The sequence below is a fragment of the Pecten maximus genome, chromosome 19 (genome assembly GCF_902652985.1).
Source record: "Pecten maximus chromosome 19, xPecMax1.1, whole genome shotgun sequence".
In the NCBI taxonomy this organism is placed as follows: domain Eukaryota; kingdom Metazoa; phylum Mollusca; class Bivalvia; order Pectinida; family Pectinidae; genus Pecten; species Pecten maximus.
Genome location: NC_047033.1, coordinates 13532872 through 13554797, shown reverse-complemented (window position 1 = coordinate 13554797; position 21926 = coordinate 13532872). Strand labels below are relative to the sequence as shown.

Below are 21926 nucleotides of genomic sequence, written 5' to 3'. Positions count from 1 at the left end.
AGCTTTTCAAAACAAATACTGAAGAGCAATGTGGAAAATTAAAAGCATTTCACACAGTAATTTTAACGATTTTTTAAAACGTTATCTTCTTATTTTTATCAACTCAAGCTACGGTGATATGTACAATGTACAACATATACCTATATTTATAGTGTTAACATGTACATTGACGTCTGCTGTAAGTAAGGATTTCTGGTTTTAATTCGTAACAGCTGGGTGTATAATGAGAACAATTTCCCAGTGGGAGTGACTTCATAGGTGACAAAGCTGGAGAATCAACTCATTCTTTCTGGAAACGACAATATTGTTTTATAATTGCATTTGTTCTAACTACAATACACGATATTTTAAATGCTTGTGTACACAAATATATTCAAGTTTAACTGAACATGTTATACATGAAATCTAACAACCAATAGAAAAAGTTGTGAAGATGATGAATTATCGTCTCATAATCCTCTCCAAACTCGGTTCTAGTTACAGAGACAATCAATGTTTAGATTTACTAAAGGTTTCATCGGTATATCTGGCTTTTACTCTCTCTACTTTTTCAAAGCACAAAACGTTCTGAAAAGTTATGGAACTGTCATCTAAAGAAACCCGATTTGTTTCATGTGAGAAATACCAAATTGACTGTTTTATCTGTAATTTCTATGGTTGACATCACTGTCTGATGCGATATGAAGTCAGACATGTTGGGTGCTTGTTGATACATGTATGCGTAGTAAAGTAGTTCCGATGTCATCACCTTAGTTCTTATTTCGAGAAGTATGACTTAACGCGGACGAAGCAGAAGACGTTTACTCTTTTGGAACACTTGGTCTTAGTCTCCGGACATACGTTTAAGAGTCTAAATAGAAATCTTGATTTTGTCCATATTTTACACTAGTTATATCGATTTTGAATAACAATGATGTTTTTTTTTTTACTAAGTTGATATTCCGTGTTGGTTTTTCACCTTTTCTGTTTCAGCTGACAATGGAAAGCTCACCACATCACTTTACCTTTGAGTGTTTCTGTTATCTTGGAAATGAAGACAACAAGACTATTATATTCCCAACAGGTGAATTTTAGAATTTGAACTCGGTACATTTGTAGGAAAATAAGCTATGGGGCAAACATGTTCCTCAGCGAGTGATGGTTGTTTATTAATTTAACTAACGAAGGTTAGATAAACATAATGAACAACAGTCACCTATTGAGGAACCTCTATATGTCACCCTAGGGTAATATAATCTATTCGTGCTCTTTTCAACAATTGTTTTACGTCACATCAATAATCCATTGACGTCACGTCAACCTTGTCGTTTTTTTTGATATAACGTTAATATCATATGTATACATAAGAGGTAACCGGGGTAAAGAAAACATTATCATTCACCCCTTGGGACTGAAGAGAGACCCTTGGGTTAAGATTGTTAAGCTACCAAACACTCGGCATGCCCTAGGATTCTATTAATCTTCATCTACATACTACATGGTTGACTTATCACTCCCACCCCAGTTACATGTCGTTAGATGGCCATTGGCTATGATAGTGAACAACGTCATTGATGACTCATTAATGTGATGACACTACCTAATTGTCCTGATAAAACACTACAGTAAAGCGATGGCGTCTTTCCATTGTAAGACGTGAAGTTTTCAGATAAAAATACATATAAGCTATACTTCTAAGTGCCGGAAAAGACAGCAATATTTCTCTCCCTGCTAAGAAGGGGCTTATACCTATGTAGCATTAGAGACTAGAAAATCTTCAAGGACGTGCATTTGTATACAAAACTGTAATATAAAGTTTATCGATAAATCACAATCATTGATTCAATGATCCAGATTTTTTTAATTTCACACTGTGAAAACTATTTCTTGACCAACTGAGTGTCGAACGTAAATCTCGTGATATGTTTCACTAATCATTGCATGCAACACATAGCGACTTAACTCAAATATTCCAATTCGCTTGATCTTGAAATATGTATTATGACGTAACGTACACAAATACAGACAGCTCGAAGATTATTCAAATGTAGTCCCCTTTGGTGCAAGACTAAACGATGTTTGCCGAGTACTGGTCAGGCAAACCTTTACACGAGTGTTGAGATGTCCCTATACCCGGTACAGGCCAACGTTTGATTAATTTTCACACATACTTAAAAGGCAATAAATTACAATGTGTTGTGAAATTTTTCATCGCGCCACCATCAATGTCCCATAAAATGTGCACACAAACTGATTACGTTATCAATTTGTGATTCGGTTACGCTACATAAAATGATGATGTACACTATTGGTATCATATCTCGTGCTGGCTGTTCTTCTCTATCCCGTGTGCAATAGATTATCACCTCTCTAGTAACCGTGATACCAGTAAAGTATATAAGAAGTCGTACCTCTCGTGTTTGTTATCTGCTGTCTTATCATGATTTCTGTCAATATTGTTATTATCTACTTTTCATTTTCCAGAGGATACGTGGTTTGTAGACATAGCGACCGGAGGTAGAAAGTACGGTGATGCTGAGGTGAATTGTACCCTTGCGTTATAGGGATAACATTGGCGTTTGTCATACGACAACTTTTCGTAACAGTTTTGCCTTAAATGAGAACGTCAGTTTTCATTTGATTATACCTCTCACTGAACTTGTCAGGTACAGTTTGTCAAGTGCGGAAGATGATTATTGGGACTGCAAACGGGTAAGTTGAAGGGAAATGGTGTCCTAAAAAAACTGGCAAAATGAATCACTGTGATTTTAACGTCACTTTCTCTTTTTATTTGTTTATCTTTCATCGGTATGTAATCTTGATTTTTCTACCTTTGTTGGAATTAATGGTTTGACTAACATTAGACTTACATCATTGATTCAACAACTAATTGGATTAATTGATTAGATATTTAACGTCGTCGTCATGTCACATCATCTGGTATTATATATAACTTTGAGAAACATGATTTCTTGGCAATCTGCGTGTAAACAGAAATCATGACATATATTTACTTATCTATGTCACCCAACACACAATAACTTTACTTTTCTATTTCACACAACATACAGTGTACACCAAGGAATTTATTTCATGCATTACACACCGTGTACAAATACCCAGCCCGTTGGTCCTGAAATATTTGTCCAGTATTTTACCAGATTTCCACAAAATTTACTACTATTTAACAAGACCATTAAATCTATTGATAGTGTAGATATGTCGTCATACTACTATTTCCCCAACTGGCTTGCACATGCCCTGTCCAATCGGCGTGTTCACAAATCATCTCGTCAAACCAATCTTTAAGGTTTCTCAAGGATGTTTCGAAAATCTAATGGAATATTCGTTTTTTCAATTTGTGTGGGCATAGTATATACCCGGAGAAAACGCAAAATGCCAATATATCAATATATCTGCAATATTGTGTTTTTTTTTTTTTTTTTTAAATATATATGTTTTAAATGTTATATATATGATAAATGTAAGCATATAAGTTTTATTTGACCTACTTTTTGGTGTGTGTTGGTTGAAACAGGAGCGCTTACTCTTCCGGACCACCTTGTCTTTTAACCTTTTGCATGAGTCTCCATACAATTCTACATTACGCTTTTATTTTGCTCTTTTTTTAATCGATTTTGATTCCGAATCATGATTTCGTTATTATGTCGGTATTCTTTGATATGGTTATGCCTGTTAACATGAAATACTGTTTCGTTATTGTGACCGTTGTCTTTGATGTTATTATAGCTGTTAACATGAAGGATTCTTTCATATCCAATGTTTCTGTGATGGTTACATGTCCCATTTAAGCTCACCTTCGTCCACACAACAACATGCAGATCGTTCATATTTCCTTGCCAGGGTTTTAAGTACGATGAAATATCAGCCGATATAGAAAACACGGGTAAGTCATCTGTCATCTGGCTTTCATATAATACACTTAACCTTGACCCATCATATATAATAGGATGCACTTCAAAGTTAACTTTTCATTTTTTGTTCAAAGTTTATTTACGGATATTTTAACTTACAGAAAATGTTCATTTATTTTTTTTTCAAATGAATTGAAGCCCAGTTGAATCCCCAATTTCACTATTATAGTATGATATTAGCTGATGTATGATACTGTAAACGAACTTATTTTAGCGTGTTCAAATTTTAGTGCAAGAGCTCATTAAAATTTGCCAGCTAAATGATGATTAAGCGCACCGACAGTGACTGTTATATCAAACATTGTAGATAGCCTAATCTAATTAGCTGAAAGATTACCGCTAAAATATCTACGTTTACAAATATATTTTCAAGCACAATATACATGTATGACAAATATTCAATTCAGGAAAGAGAGCGGAACAATAACATTACACTGATTCGTCCGTACTTTCATTTAGTATAATTGTAATCGACCATTTTTATATGTATGAAAAGAAAATTCAAAAAATCAATTTTTATGTTTTGATCACGTGCATAATTAATTTCCCATACATTTTTATTACCAAATCGGACTTAAATCTATTCTCATGAATGCATCAAAACATTTTAGATGGTAGCTATTATTACTAGCTAGAGTTCTCCTTCATCCAGCAATACACTGTTCAGGTTAAATATGTACTTGTCAACCTGTTGGATAAACGACCCTAATATATATTATATTAAATTAGCATTTTGTGATTTACAAATTATTACATTTGACATGATGCAATTCTTTCCTTATTCTTTTTATGAACGCTAACCAATTTGAACCTGTCAACATTTCAATAATTCTATCAAACAACGTAAAATCGACATGCATGACACAAACCATGTCTTTATTCAAGGAACTGTACCAGGCTGTTCAGCTTCTCCAACCACCTCCACCACCATAGTTACTTCCACTACAATGGATACTAGTACTCAAACACCACTATCAACCATGTCAATACCACCAACAACAGTCAGAACGAGCACTGCCACATCACACATATCCCATAATACTACGTCTGGTATGTATTCACCAATAAGGTTAACATGTATATTGCAGTTAACAAATCAATCGACGCTCTCTATTATAAATATAAACACATTAATCATCAAAAGACGCTTACTCCTCCGGAGTACCTAGTCTTATTATCTTTCTTTTTTTATTATTTTATTTTTCAAGGGTCTCAATGCAAGTTTATATTTAACGATGTTTTGCGTTCGTTTTATCGATTTTGAGTTATTGTTAAATTATGGCGTCGTTTCGAGTCGGCAGTCTATGTTTTTTAAACCTGTAGTTCAGCGGTTTTCCCTGAAATGGGAAGCACATAGGATTTAAAAAATATTGACACAAACCGTCCTTTTTTATTGATGTGATTTCCAATGCATTTATTTTTCGCGAATTTATTCTACACCTGAAAATGTTAAAGGTTTGATCACAGAGGATGACGTACATCTAATGACTATGATATTTTGTTTGATAATACAAATAGCGCTATTGAAACATATCAACACTGCAGGATATATCCTGAATTAACAATTAGACAGTAACAGATTTATTCGACAAAGAAACAACATGTAACGTATATAGTTAATGGATATTAAAAACTTTGATATGTACATACACGCTGTAGTATATACATGTATGTACAGATACATATGCAGTGAAGCTGAATTCGGCTGAATACGTTGTATTAATGTAATATAAAACTGCGAAAGATATATCGGTCTGTCCGAAAATTATTAGTCGGTCTGAATTTTTTCTATGTCTGAAAGATATTTTGTTCTGTCAGAAAAATATCGGTATATCTGCAAATTATTCCTGTGATATTTAAAATCATATCTGCATTCTCTTTACAGGAATTAATCACCCTCGTTTGAACGCTCAAGCCCTGTCCGTATGCTGCCCATGCGTCCAACTGAAGCCGATTGTAAACTTGACCGATGTGGAATTAGAACTCCTTATCAGACAGTTGAAGGCAGACCTTTTATTAAACAAAACGACACTGTCAGGTCCGTATTGATAATACAGTATTGGAGAAAAGTTAGAAGTATATACATTGTAGCTTTCATTCCATTATGCTTGGTTCTACACGTTGAACAGCAATCTTGTTTTTCGTTGTTAATGAAATCTACAGGTCATGGGGATTATTTTTGCATTGATGCATGATGATGATGATGATGATGATGATGATGATGATGCTGCTGCTGCTGCTGCTGCTGATGATGATGATGAGTATTCAAAATTGGGTCGCTATTTGCATTACAATTTCAAAATAAGCTATATCAACTCATATAATTTTTTTTCAATAAACCGTTTTAACACTATTTGCTTCATTCTTGCAAATGCAGATATGGATTTTAGTATTGAGGCTGTATTTGGTGTCGACTATAATTACTAATACATTTCAGGTGAAATTTATTATATAATGGTCATTGTCATCAGCATCGCCATGTGTTTATGGAGTAAAGCTATGTTTTATATTTTAGTTACAATTCGGAAGAAGACTTGCGCCAGTGACAGCCGCATTTCATCGAAGGCAATCGGTACGATGGGAGCGGCAATACTTGCTATCCCCATTGTTTTGATTATGTTGTTTGATCTTCAAAAGCTCCACGTATACATTCAATATTGCAAGACTCTTTAGGAATCTGATTGGTATCTGTAGTATAATATAAAATTCAAGAGGTATGTGGTGAATACTAAACTACTAAACTGGTATATATGTGGGTATATGTGTTATGCTTAAATGCCCACTTACGAGAATGTGTTCTGTCTTGGATAAAACTAACAGATGTGGTCGAAGTTGGAGGCAGCCAACCAAACGAAGGATATCGACGTTGCTAATTGTGACAAAAGTCAACTTTATTTATTTTCAAACAAAGGCAGAACAAGTTATATCAACTTAATACCAGGCAAAACAGTTGATATTTTACAAGGCTATGCATCCCGACTAGGGTGCAATTTAATAGAAGTAACTTGATAAAATTTTGATATGTATCATGTCAAACTGTGGGCCTTGCTGTTGACATTTAATTTGTTCAGTAGTTCGTAAATTTCAACAAAACATGACAAAAATGCATGTTTCAGGGGGACATAATTAACTCATTTGTATCGCATTTATTGTGCAAGACAGTTTTGCTCAAAAGGGTCTAAAGCACAAAATAGGAGCATTGGTTTGACTAGATTGGACTTTATGATATGTATTAACACTGATTTTATTTAGACCTTGAAATGCAAATGGCGGTTGTGAATAATATCACACAATTATGGCATAGAAGAAGGTATTTCAAACGTCAAAAATGCTCATATTAGATACTATAGAGAACTCTAGACATGGCAGGAAGACTGTTTTTATAAAAAAAAATGTTCATCCGTTGAGTTTGGGGTAAAAGATATATATTTCTGAAAAAGGCCAAAAACTCATCAGTTTGACAATTTGTCTTAAAAAGGTCATTCTTACTATAATCAGATGTCTTAAATGTATGATATAGGAGCATTTTTAATGGCTGAAGTGCCTCCCTTTATGCCATATTTGTGTAATATCATCCACAGCCGCCATTTGCATTTCAAGGTCAAAACAAAATATGTGTTTATACCTACATAAAGTCAAATCCGGTCAAACAAATGCTCCTACCCTGTGCTATAGACACTTGTGAGCATGACAGCTGGGCTATTTTTCAGGTTTGGTTATTTTTGTGACTTAGAATTATTCCATGCTACAACTTACCACAAAGTAACTCTATATAAGAAATTGTTAGCATCTACAACAAATTATTTGTGATTTTAAGACACTACATGTCCAAACAAACATTTTGGTATATTACATGACTATTTTTGTGCATAGATATTTATTCGTGTTTGAAATTCAACATTATTCTGCTGTATAGATGACCCTTAATCGGATGGAAGCGCGCGAGGGGTATTACTCTTGGAGGAAACGAAAATGCCCAGAGAAAACCCATGTGATCGGACATGTGACCCTTTATCCTTTCACATTGGAATCTAACCCCAGCCGCCGTAATGAAAGGCAAGTTTATTACTACTGCTACCACCCGACCACCAAGATAACCCTAATGTGACATACACAGATAGGTCTCTGACAGTGTAGGGAGACAAATGTCTCTATGGTAAGATTGTGTTTTTATAGAAAACAAAAACAGGAAAACATCGGACATGCAGCACTAAAGAGAGATGATTTAGAACAGTCCTCACCTGCATGTCATGTGATGGTATCCGTATCGTTCATGTATGTAACATGCTTCAAATTTCATTATCTGGTGCATGATATGGTTTTTTCTGACATTTCAACAGGCGCATACCATTTAACTTTGAAGTTGGCAGGAGCGATAACCTAGTCTCCTGGTAACTTTGCGACCAGCCTTAAATCTATAAAATTTGATATATATATGTTTGTGTCTTTCATTGTGAGATATGGTCTCAGACCTGTTCAGTGCTTGTTTATATAAATATATTTTGAGAATGTACCTGAACCAAGACTCGACGTAGTCGATGAATCAGCTGACGTTAACCTTCCAGAACACCTGGTCTTATTTCCCTGTACTTGTTCTCTATGAAAGTCCATATATAAGTTTGTGTATTGCTCTGATTTTATTTTTCTTGTGATAGAATAACTGTTTTTCTTTTAGAATTGGTATTGTCTGTTGCTATGTATTCAGCGGTTAGCATAATAATTCTCATTTGAACAACTTGCTATGGTCTGATTTGTTATTTCATTTTATATTTACAAAAATCTCTGTGTAAATCGGTCGTTTTTCCTGTTTTTCCTTTTTCACACAACAAGTACAAATTATGAAAATATAAGTAAAAACTTACAGATTTATTTCTATATATTTACATTCAGCGCCGCAGTCACCCATTACAATGTTAATATGGCTGCATTTATAAGCATATAGGCATTCTTGATCACATGACGTGATGGTTTCGTGATTTTGACCGATGTCACTGAAATGCCTTGCAATGCACTACTGATGAATCAAGCGTAGCAATGATTCTGAGTGAGAATAATTTCCTAACTATGACGTCATTTTTTTCAGAAATGAATCGGATTAAAAGACGTTATTTTTCCTATTAATATACAGAGAAATTGATGAAAATGAAGCAGGAATTTATAAAAGAAAGAAACGTTAAAACATTAATAAATGTATATAACAATTACATGCTTGTTAGGTTGTATTAATTGTCAATAAAAATCAAATTTTGATGACAGCTTTATATTCATAGTCGTCGTCATTCTATTTATATGTCACCAACTTTGCATTTTTATTGATGATACATATACTCTAACAAGTGATTAATCGTTGAATTAAATGCGAATATCGACGCTGACGGTATTTAATTCTCTGGTAAGACCATCATATTACGTCTTATATCCATTGCGACGTCATAGATTATTCATGAAGACACAATGATTTAATAACAATGGCATCTTAACGGATTTGGTACATGGTCATTTTACAAGATAGAACGGGCCAGTTTGGTGATAACAATATTTATTCCATTATGTTGACATATTAATTTCGCACCAACGGAGATGCTGTTGGCTTAAGCAATGATTAAACAGAAAATTTAAAATGCAAGTGCCAGAAAACCTTAAATGACTACTGTGTTTTATGGTACTTCGATATGCAATATTAAGACTCATTGTTGTAATAAAATACTTTATTGCATTTTTGCCAGTGAAATACAGAAAGATATCAAACTAATAAAACTTATATTTCCACTGAAATCCCACTCTTTTTGACACTCAATTTTTCGTTTTTTTAAATTTTGTTTTTAGGTATATAAAATGCAATCAAAAGAAAATTGAATCGTTTCCCGTTTACTATAACATATCTTTCACTCGTATGACAGAATATATCGATATTCTGTCATACTCGTGAAATGTATGTTATATTAAATGGGGAAAAAAATCAATATCCTCTACATATGTATTTTGTAGCATATAGTGATTAGTTATTACTATTTAAAGATCACAATCCCAACACGAAATTCCTCTAGGTATTGATACATTTTATATTATACCATACACTGACGTATCAGAAATAGTTTCTTTTGATGAAAATTTGATTAACAGCTGCATGTAAGCTAAGTTGATAATGATTGTTATATACTATATCTTAATACTTGTATTTTCATTTTGCTACAATATTTCAATAAAACTTTCTTGATTATTTTTCCAGTTTCAAATCTTTAAACGATGATTTCACTGCTTTATGATTCGAGCGTTTTCAGTCAAAGCTGTCAAGACTTTCATGCGGAAGATTTATCTGTGATCCTTGCTGTTTCAGTCGTTCTTAAAGTTAGGGTGGCCATATGTTGGTTGTAGTGGTTGGCTTCCCAGTTGTGGTTGTAGAGGTTGGAAACTTAGCTGTAGTTGTAGAGGTTGGGTTCCCAGTTGTTGAATATGTAGATACTGTCGTTGGATAAGGCGTCGGCGATGGGTCTGGGCGGAGAAGCGGAATAAGCTCGTGTTGAATTGACCGGTAGCTAGTTCCTCTCATCATAGTGTCAGAGGAACGTTGTATACCCGGATTTGGGTTTGGCGGTTGAACTGAAGGCCCTGTAATACATAAGACAGGCAAACGTACTTTTATGTCAATTAATATTTCCGACCTTGTAGGGGCAATCGTGCTCTGTTTTAATTCTGGCGACAATTTGACAATTTGTTAGTGACAAATGACGGCATCTCTTTTTTTGCCTCAACCACAATAATCTGTGTGAAGACAGTCGCAATTGACGTCATCCACAATCATTTGTGTAATCAAACCCGGAATCACTCATTGGCGTCATCTATAATCAAGTTTGTAATGACAGCCGTGATCACTGATTGGCTTGACTTCATCCACAATCAATTTTGTAATGACAACCGGGATCACTGATTGGCTTGACGTCATCCACAATCAATTGTGTAATGACAGCCGGGATCACTGATTGGCTTGACGTCATCCACAATCAATTGTGTTATGACAGCCGGGATCACTGATTGGCTTGACTTCATCCACAATCAATTTTGTAATGACAGCCGGGATCACTGATTGGCTTGACGTCATCCACAATCAATTGTGTAATGACAGCCGGGATCACTCATTGGCTTGACGTCATCCACAATCAATTATGTCATCACACCCGGAATCACTCATTGGCGTCATCCACAATTAATTGTGAAATGACAGTCGGAATCACTCTTTGGCTTGACGTTATCCACAATCAATTGTGCAATCCTACCCATAATCACTGATTTGCGTCATCTATAGTCAATTGTGTTGATAGTCGGGATCTCTCATTGTTGTCATTCACAATCAATTGTATAATGACAACCGGAATAACTCATTGGCTTGACGTCATCCACAATCAATTGTGTCATCACACTCGGAGTCACTTATTCACCTCATCCACAGTCAATGACAACATGCATATCTCATTTGCGTCATTAGATATAAAAGTGAAATATTTAGTAAGGTATGCTGGAGTTCAGTGCATTACATACGAAAGAGAATCCAGGTATATTGTTAGTATATTTGTACTATTTTTCTAATGACCAATCAATTGCGGTTTTTCTTGTCTGTTGGATGGAAACTGACTGTAGAATTCATTATATTCTATTTTTGTTCTTGTTCATCTACACATGATCACTTCTGGTTTCAATTAATAATGTTTTCCGTGATTCTGTCTCCATGATTTAATGTCGTATTCCATAATTTAGGTTTTAAAGCAGTGAGGAGACCAGTCTAACTCATTTTCTTAAACTGTAAGATTAAGACATTTTAAAGTGAAGTAAAGCAAATTCAATTCATTTTCTATTTATTTTTATCAAAACTTTTAAATGATGATACACATAATATATTTCTTAATTTTACCAATATATTAATACAAAAATCCTGAATTTGTTTAAATGGTTCTAAATTTATAAAAAAAAAAATGGTTTATAGTACTTACTGCAGGTAAATCCGTCTCCCTCGAAGCCAGGTCGACACAGACAGTTGTAGGACCCAACAGATTTATAGCAGTCTGCATTTAAATCGCATGGATTGTTCCGTGACATACATTCATTGATTTCTAAAATTAATAAATAAACGAAATTATGAAAAATGCAATGGAAAATTAATGATGCTACGAAACATATATACCGGTAACTGCAAGTACCCTTTTCTTATTAATTTCATTTTTCTAGTAAAACATATCCAAACTGCATTTGGTTTACATTCACGCATTGAGCTCGTTAGGAACAGTTCCATTTCCTTTTGCGATATCATGTCTTGTCCGATGTATATCGATATGACCATTTTTTCTGTTGTCACCCCTCTCTCATTTAAGATTGTGATTTGCCGGTATGTCCTGTATTGGTATATCCTGTATTGGCATGTCGGGATTCGGAGCTGAAGCAGGACACGCTTACTATACATGAGCGCCTGGTCTTATTGTTCTTACACTTTTCCAGTTCTATATTTTTCTTAATAATCATTTATTTGATTTTGAATTTGAATTATAGCACCGCTGATATTTCCGTTAACTTTGTTATTTTCCAGACACTTGTTCTTCTTTTCGTTGTACTTTTCGAGAGGTCTTCATGCATATCTGTATTTGTATGCGTATCGTGCCCTCGTGTTGGGAATTTAAGCTAAAATCACGATTTTGTCAAAAGATATGTATTAATGTCATTATCATGTTTCAAGCAACCAGGTATTTACTTGGGAAGTTACCTCATTCTAAACGAGGCAATGTATTGTAAATTACCGATATTTCGGCAATATTTTATTTCACAAACTTACCTTTTCGGACGTTTTCATGATTTTGCGAACGCTGACCCAGAAATTACATTAAAAACGCGATTGGTGAGCTATTAGAGTCAAAGACTCCGTAAGACTCCTATATGTTGAGCCGATAGCTTGGTCGCCATTCAATGATGTTATTTTCGTCCAAATAATCGCAAAGGATCTGAAGTTGCGATTGACACTCCTTTTGTATATAAGTAAAAAAAATCCCACTCGAAACATAAATAATATACGGTATAAGGGACTACGCCAGCAGGTACCTTGCGCTATACTTAAAACGTAATCAACTTTGAAAGCTAACTAAGTTGTAAGTCGAGCATGATGACTTCTCAGTTGTTAAATTTTGTATTGCAGTTGATTCGATAAAGAATGGTTCCAGTTGATATGATTGTATTCGATGTTGTTGATAACTTTCAAGCAAAATACAGCGGATGTTTGGCTTACGCAGTATTTATTTGTTCAATATGATAATAAGACAATACATAAAAGAGAGAATAACAGAGAATTCGGAAAGAAGAGCATGACGGGAAACCTAGAAATCCAGCTACTATATCAAATATACATTAAGCTAATTTATCATTAACATGATCTACTAGTTATTCTGTTATAGACCCTAGGCATCCATTAACCTGCAGAGAAGTCGAGTAAACAATTATATAGGTTTAATAGTAAGTGAAGGAGCGCGGCAGTGTGTGGTCATTGCCCCATAATGGACATATATCCCATTATGCATTTTAATTGCTTAAAGGGGCTTTGTTAGTCATATTGTAATGCAACATTAAACATGAAATAAATATTGCATATCTATAAACCATCCTCTTTCTTTGTATTATAATCTTACTCAAATTAAAAAAAAAAAAAAAACCCACACTCAATCGACGATATTACTGACTTGATAACTAAGCTTGGACTAAATAAACATGGTCAGAAGCGCTTATTTATGAGTTTATTGGAGTCAGTATTACTGTACAGTCACGTAAGTCCTAATTAAAGGACGAAACAGCTGTGCAGTGCGACTGCATCCATTTGGTTCTACTGTATCGAACTATGGATTTGTTTTGAAAGGTTATAATACTTTGTGTTTCTGTAAATTCCTTTGTAATTGCAGGTGGTAGACACTACTGGTGGAATTGGCCCGAGGGTTATCGCGACGTGTTTGTTACGTTTTACTTCATTTGAATAATGATACGTATCCGATACAAACATTTAACGTTCTTTTAAATTAAAGTCGCAGGTCAGAGGTCACCAAAACGGGGTATTCGGCTTTGGGCTTCAGGTGTGTTTTCGAAAAAAATCGCAATTACTCGGTAATGGGTCGGCCGATTTTGATACGGTTTTCTGCATTCTTGTTTATTCATCAATACCAATAACATATTTAAATATAATTTTTCGTTCAGGGTACACTTTAAAAATGAAAGTATTAAGAATTATGTTCCACTTTCCTTTCCAGATTTTGAAATTTCCGCTGAAACATTATTATTGCTCGCCTCCTATGGTCATTTTAGGTCCTTACCATCACGGACAAACTCTTGAAGGACAAATACCTATATATTGCATTTACATTTCCAGCTTTACTGTAACTTTCTCAAAATTTGTTTTGAAAGATGTTGATATCTTATGTTTCTTTGCAGTCCTCAATGTCCGTAGATAAATATGTTCCCCTTCCAGGGTTGCACTAATGTATTACGACATGTATTGTAAAAAACATACACAAGTGAGTTACACCTTACCATTTGAATTAAGTATGTAAAGATGCCGAAAAGTGATCTGATACTTTCTACATATATTTCGTCCATCTTCAAAAGTGTGGGAATCGGCAAAGGAAGTTCGAGAATTATATCGACCTTTACAAATATCAACATTTTATTTATTTATTTATTTTTTTTAGAAATATTGCTTAAAAATGGAATGCGTACAAGTTACAAATCAAAAGTATTAAGCACTTAGCATGCATGACATTGTAGTGGATTCTAGGAAATATATCCCCAAAATCATAACGTTATAGCCATATTTTAAAATTGATCACCATTTATAGCCAAAACATTTACAACCGTAACAAGTATATAGTTTAACTTAACATACTGACCGCAGTAGAAGCCATTCCCAACGAATCCTCTCTTACATTGGCAAACGTTCTGAGGACAGACAGCATTTTTGTGGCAAGACTGACATGGATCTGTATTAAAAAAAAGAACATTTAAAGTACTGGAACTTGAACTGGAACCGGAACTAGTAAAAATTCACAAGCGAAATGCATTGGGAGATTTCTTTTTAGATTATTACCAAACGTTAACTATGTTTTGTGAGTATATAATTATTCTATTTCCGTGTGAGATCTGATGATTGTCTCATTAGTAAATATTCTATTTCCGTGATATGATGATTGTCTCATTAGTAAATATTCTATTTCCGTGTGAGATCTGATGATTGTCTCATTAGTAAATATTCTATTTCCGTGTAAGACATGATGATTGTCTCATCGGTAAATATTCTATTTCCGTGTAAGACATGATGATTGTCTCATTAGTAAATATTCTATTTCCGTGTGAGATATGATGATTGTCTCATTAGTAAATATTCTATTTCCGTGTGAGATCTGATGATTGTCTCATTAGTAAATATTCTATTTCCGTGTAAGACATGATGATTGTCTCATTAGTAAATATTCTATTTCCGTGATATGATGATTGTCTCATTAGTAAATATTCTATTTCCGTGATATGATGATTGTCTCATTAGTAAATATTCTATTTCCGTGATATGATGATTGTCTCATTAGTAAATATTCTATTTCCGTGTGAGATATGATGATTGTCTCATTAGTAAATATTCTATTTCCGTGTGAGATATGATGATTGTCTCATTAGTAAATATTTCCGTATAAGATATAATCATGGTCTCATTAGGTAATATTCCATTTCGTGTGAGATATGGAGTCAGACGTGTACTGTTTGTTCATATTCCTAAGGGTTCCGTTGCAACCATCCTAGTTCTCATTTTGAGCATTTAGCTAGACCTGGATTTGACCCGGATTTGACCTGGATTTGACCCGGATTTGTTTGGTGGTTTCGTCGATAAAGCAGAATACGCTAACACTTCCGGAACACCTGGCCGCTTGCAAACTGAGCAAATCCCAAACTGAAATCGACTTCAAATCCTTGAATTTTTTCTCATTTGAGATTTTTTGGGTAAGAACTTTGTAAAAGCCAAGATGAGAAAATATTTAGATTTGAGATTGAGTTTGAGTTGAAAACTCAATTTGTGTTCAAATCTCAGTTTAAGATGTTTTGTTCAAGCGAGACCTGGTCTTAGTCTGGTACTTGTATAAGGATTCTAAAGCAACTCTGTATTCTGTTCGTATTTTACCCTCATTCTAATTACGTTCTCGGTATTCTTTGTATTTTTCTACCCTATTCTGTTCTGTGACAATGACTGACAAATACAAAGAGACTGGTAATTGTTGCTTAAATAAGGCGACGCTACGACTACTTACCGACAGTGACAGTGGGTGTAGTTGTAGCTGAAGTTGTAGATAAACGTGGAACTGCTACAACTCTTGCTGCGAAAACAAAATTTATAGTTTTAAAGATACGAATGAGTTGTCGCAAACATCATTGTTATCCAATTGAATATTATATATATGAGAGATACCCATATCGTGACGCCATTTTATTGATATGAATGTTATACAATTATAGCAATTTGTTTTTTGATAGATATGATGATTTATGGAACAAAGATAACCAATATCAACGGAGGCAGGAGGCTAAGGCTGATATTGGGTAGCTGAGATTCATAAACCATCATATCGATCGAGGTAAAATACCATAACTGCTTTTATAACTTTTATAATAGTAATAATGATAATGATAAAAGACTCTATCTAAGGTCGATGACACTTTGAGTTACAAGAATCTTCTTCAAAGTGGTCGACATTTTCATGCACAATATTTACAATAAATTAAAACAAGAGGCCCAGAGGGCCTGTATCGCTCACCTGGATTTCATTAGATATGAAACAAGAATGATGATTAAGTATATTTGTCACTGTTATTGCTATGTCAATATATCATAGGCATTTTATATGGGTACGTGATATTTTTATGCTGAAAAATGCATTAATCCATGAAATATATTTGATTTTGGTGCAACCCCGGATGCTACCACACAAATGTGAGCGATATCCATTGCTTAGTTTCAGAAAAGAATTTGTTTAAACAAATTGACCCCTTTTGACCCCGCCTTCTGCACGCCGGGGTCAGTTCCTTCCGTTATAAAATTTCAACCCCAAAATTTGTACAATTTTGAATCCCCACCCCATGACCATGCTACCATACAAATGTGAGTGATATCCATTGCTTAGTTTCAGAGGAGAAGTTGTTTATATCAATTCTGCCAAAATGACCACTTTTGGCCCCGCCCCTCAGGCCTCAGGTAGGTCGGCCCCACCATTTGTACAATTTTGAATCCCGGCCCCAAAGGGATGCTCACAGTCAAATATGAGCAAAATCTATTGCTTGGTTTCAGAGGAGAAATTGTTCCTATCAATTTAGCCAAATTGACCCCTTTTGGCCCCGCCCCTCAGCACCCAGGGTGGTCGGCCCCACCATTTGTACAATTTTGAACCCTGACCCCAAAGGGATGCTCACAGTCAAATACGAGCAATATCTATTGCTTGATTTCAGAGAAGTTGTTCATATCAATTTAGCCAAATTGACCTCTCTTGGCCCCGCCCCTCAGGTGCCTGTGGGGTCAGCCTCACCATTTGTACAATTTTGAATTACCACCCCATAGTGATGCTACTAGGCAAATATGAGTAATATCCATTGCTGAGTTTCAGAGAAGAAGTCGTTTATATCAATATAGCCCAATTGACCGCATTTGGCCACGCCCCTCAGGCCCCTGGGGGGTCAGCCCAGTCATTTGTACAGTTTTGAATCCACATTCAATAGTGATGGTACCAGGCAAATATAAGCAATATACATTGCTCAGTTTCAGAGAAGAAATCGTTTATATCAATATAGCCAAATTGACCACATTTGGCCCCGCCCCTCAGGCCCCCAGGGGGTCAGCCCCATCATTTGTATAATTTTGAATTACCACCCCATAGTGATGCTACCAGGCAAATATGAGTGATATCCATTGCTTGGTTTCAGAGAAGAAGTCGTTCATATTAATATAGCCAAATTGACCCCTTTTGGCCCCGCCCCTCAGGCCCCCAGGGGGTCAGCCCCATCATTTGTACAATTTTGAATCCTCACCCCATAGTGATGCTACCAGGCAAATAGGAGCGATATCCATTGCTTGGTTTCAGAGAAGAAGTCGTTTATATTAATATAGCAAAATTGACCCCTTTTGGCCCCGCCTCTCAAGCCCCTGGGGGGTCAGCCCCTCCATTTATACAATTTTGAGTTCACACCCCATAGGGATGCTTCTGACAAAATTTCATCAAATTCTGATTAGCGGTTATGAAGAAGAAGTCAATTGTTGACGGACGGACGGACGGACGGACAGACGACGGACGCAACGGTATGGCATAAGCTCACCTTGGTCCTTCGGACCAGGTGAGCTAAAAATCTATCATAGACGTTTTGCAAGCAAATCAACTGAAAAAGTTATGAGCTCATGCCATCTAAATTGCATCTTATTGCAAAAATGGCTGACATATGTCCGAAAATCTGATTGGCCGAATTACGCGACCTCACGAAACAATCACGCGTGCCTGCAGCAATGTTTTACTACTGTTGCAGAATATAATTCGATGATAAATGGAGTGACACGTGATCGGCTGTGGACCGATCCTGATCTGATACAAAATTCAAAATGCAATATACAGATTTATTTGTTTATTAACAGTCATATTATGCTTGAATAATGGATGATCGAGATTTTGAGACGCGACACATAGCGTTAACATACGAAACACTTGGTAGGCTGGTCGTATAATGAGACCGTATCCCCTGGACTATCGTATGACTTTGCATACGTTTTAGTCACTGATTAAACATACAACTTAAGCAAATGCAAAGTCATACAAACAAGATCTTCCTTGTGTTCCGACCATATCAGCAACGTTTATCTCTATAGCCATGGCCAATCGGATCTCGTTCTTGTCTTAACGTTTACAAATCCGGATGTTTGAGCAACTTCAAACTGACATCAATTCTCTTCGCCGTACATGAATTTGTTCACGGTGCGTCTTTGCAAATTCAAAGTGACAAACTATACGTTCAATCACAAAAATGACTCGGTACCTCGACGGTGTAAATGAAGTTGCATCAGCGCATTTTTTTCCCATTGAAAATTAAAACAAAATTGAATTCGAAAATATTCATCAAATATTTAAAAAAAAAACACATAGAAATGAATAACATGGTACTGCTAATGATAATAATAAATAATGATAACAAACTAGAAAGTAAATTGTATCTTTATTATTTACATGTCTTATTTTATTCACCTATCTGTACTTGACAACAGGCTGTTCCAGTTATTCATCCCATATTTCATTATTGTCGTTAAGGCAAGGATCTATTACAAGTATTCAACTGTCGTGATATGGTGTGTATTGTCTATTTTAGTTACAGAGCTTTTACAGACAAACAGCATATTTCTTGCTAGTTCAATACTTAGATGATAGTAAAATGTTCCTGTAATCGTACATTGTTTGCGGTGATCTAATTTTTGCGCTTACAGCGCCCTATCACTTTCACTGAATTATAGTTGTACACATTTTAAGTGTATGTTCATTGTTTTCCAAATACTGCATACGTGATACAATTAGTCATGAAGAGAATTTGATTGAGCCGAAATAATTATGTAATAAACGACATATACTGATGATAATATATTAATGTATGGGATATGACGATGAAATATTAATATTTATTACATTTTTACCAGTGAAATATCAAAAATTATTCATTCTATAAAAGTGATATTTTTCACTAGTGAAAAATATCATATTTATCACTAGTGAAAAATATCACTTTTGCTGATTTGACCAATCAAATTAATGATTAGAAAATACCAAAATAATTGACCAATCAGAAAGCCCGACATATATCTCAGCACCTGGACAGGGGGAACTACATTTTTTGTTTACAAATGATCGCTGTAGGCCTAGTTAGCATACGGGGTAGGTTTTTCGTTGATAAAAAATGTAATAAACAGAATATCTAACAGTGTCTTCAGTAATACCAAATATATTTCACTCGTGTGGCTAATATTTAGATATTTTTCACTCGTGCTGCGCACTCGTGAAAAATATCAAAATATTAGCCCCACTCGTGAAATATATATTTGGTATTACTGAAAACACTGTTAGATATCCTCTATATATATACATGTACCATTTAACAATAGCATATGGATATACAACATATAGTGATATAATCACAAAAATGGAATAATGATATATATTATTTATAAAGGTGATATCATACAAATAAAGATACATTGAACATTGAATAATGAATTCATTCATGGTCTTTCAGTTTTATTTTCTGATACAAAATACGTCTTTGCGGTAAATGCTTTCTAATACTAAATAAAGGGAGTCACCCCAATCAAATTATTTTCGTGAAACTTAAACCTGAAAAATTAGAGAAAAAGAGTAATTTTCAAATTTAGATATACATTTTCTAGTTCATATTTTGGGAAATAATTTTATATCTGTGTGACGGTCGAATAGTTTTAGACGCCCATGTTTTTTGTTTTCGAGGCTATCGATAACCGTTATATCCAAACATAGGGTCTTGCAAAAGAACCAGTCTCGAAAATAAATATCGTCAGCTTTTGATGAATTGATAGTCAGACGACAATGTCACGGTTCATTTAGAAGATATGGATAAATTGACAGACAATTTCGTATTGTTCACTGTATTATAGACATTTAGTGATATTATACTGATGATTAGGAAAGTTTATACTTCTTTTAGAGATAAGTCACGTGGAATATAGTTAATCATATCCATGTTTTTGTACAATAACTTTAAGTTCCTTATTTGTTTAGTCAGCTTCAAAAACTTAGTAGGATATACTTTAGTTAGCTAGCTCCAAATATTAATATGGATAACCTTTAGTTAACTACAAAGATTTAGCAGGATAAATGTTATCTTATAGACAGCTTTGTTTGGCCATATTATGTAATAGATAAATGTTGTTAGCAAAATTGTTATTATTTTCGCATTGAAAATTTAAAATCACACTCAAAGCAGCTATTTATATACATGTATATAGATGTAGTCAGGATGAGATACGTCTTTATTGATAACAGACAATTTTGGAGATGAACTTAAACACATTGTACTTACGGTAATAAACCATAATTCCTGATAATTATTTAGTGAGAAAGACTTTGAAGCGACTGTTAGAAAGGCGCGATGCATAAATATTTGTACATTACTTACTTATTACCGTTGCAAGGATCAACCAAACTGTAAAAATCGTCATGATATCGTCCTCAATATGGCGCTGCCGCCCTAGAATCTAAATAGACTATATCAGTTTATATACAAAACGTGGGTGTATTCTACTCATGTAAATAACTTAATATCTAATACACGGGAGGTTGACCACACAATTACGCACTTTGTTAATAGCTCCCGGCATGTAGTAGTTGTGTATTGCTAGAAACTCAAATATGTTGTTAATTTACAATTGAAAGATAATTGTCTGTACATAATAGAATAGTGTCGTTAGTCAATTTGGATACACTTAAAAGTTAGGTGTGCCGAGAGCCTAATACAATCGTCATTTTTCTTTCTTACGTACAAAATACACGTACATGTAATAGTGATTGTATTCTGTCTTACTAGTATACAAACGTGGTATAATAAGTTCGTACATCACAAATAAATCGTCTTCTTACTTGGCTTGACACACCTCAGTAAACACGTGCTAATAATCGCAGGCTGTCTGAAAATTCATTTGGTTTCAGGAATGCATATTTCTACATATATACCCCTTTAGTTAAAATCTAGATTTCTGTTTTATATAGTTTTCCATCAAAATTTAAAGGAAATATTAATTTGCCAAAAATGAGAAATCTATCCAGATTAAGGGGGTTCATAGACTTCCTATGAGTAAAGATTTTTTTATTTTTCAGTCCTTTATACTGATAATTTTTGATAACGATTTTATATCAGTTTTGATAAGTTTTTACGATTTTGAGTGTCGTAGTGATTGTA

At 34.6% G+C, this 21926-nt stretch overlaps 1 protein-coding gene across 1 annotated transcript; it reads right to left on the bottom strand.

The window, feature by feature from the left end:
- Nucleotides 1-9604: 9604 nt before the first annotated feature.
- Nucleotides 9605-21261, bottom strand: LOC117317888 (nidogen-2-like). Its single transcript, XM_033872857.1, has 5 exons — nucleotides 21147-21261; nucleotides 16229-16294; nucleotides 14822-14911; nucleotides 11900-12019; nucleotides 9605-10523 (listed from the first exon to the last, which is right to left on the bottom strand). The coding sequence occupies exons 1-5, from the start codon at nucleotides 21187-21189 to the stop codon at nucleotides 10264-10266; spliced, it is 579 nt and encodes a 192-aa protein (XP_033728748.1). The 5' UTR covers nucleotides 21190-21261; the 3' UTR covers nucleotides 9605-10263.
- Nucleotides 21262-21926: the final 665 nt, after the last annotated feature.

Bases quoted from the DNA above. Each gene is read 5' to 3' on its own strand.
- LOC117317888 (XM_033872857.1), bottom strand. From the start codon at position 21,189: ATGACGATTTTTACAGTTTGGTTGATCCTTGCAACGGTAATAA. The intron at 16,295-21,146 runs GTAAGTAATGTA...TTGTTTTCGCAG, and splicing joins GATCCTTGCAACGGTAATAA to CAAGAGTTGTAGCAGTTCCA. The intron at 14,912-16,228 runs GTAAGTAGTCGT...TTTTTAATACAG, and splicing joins TACACCCACTGTCACTGTCG to ATCCATGTCAGTCTTGCCAC.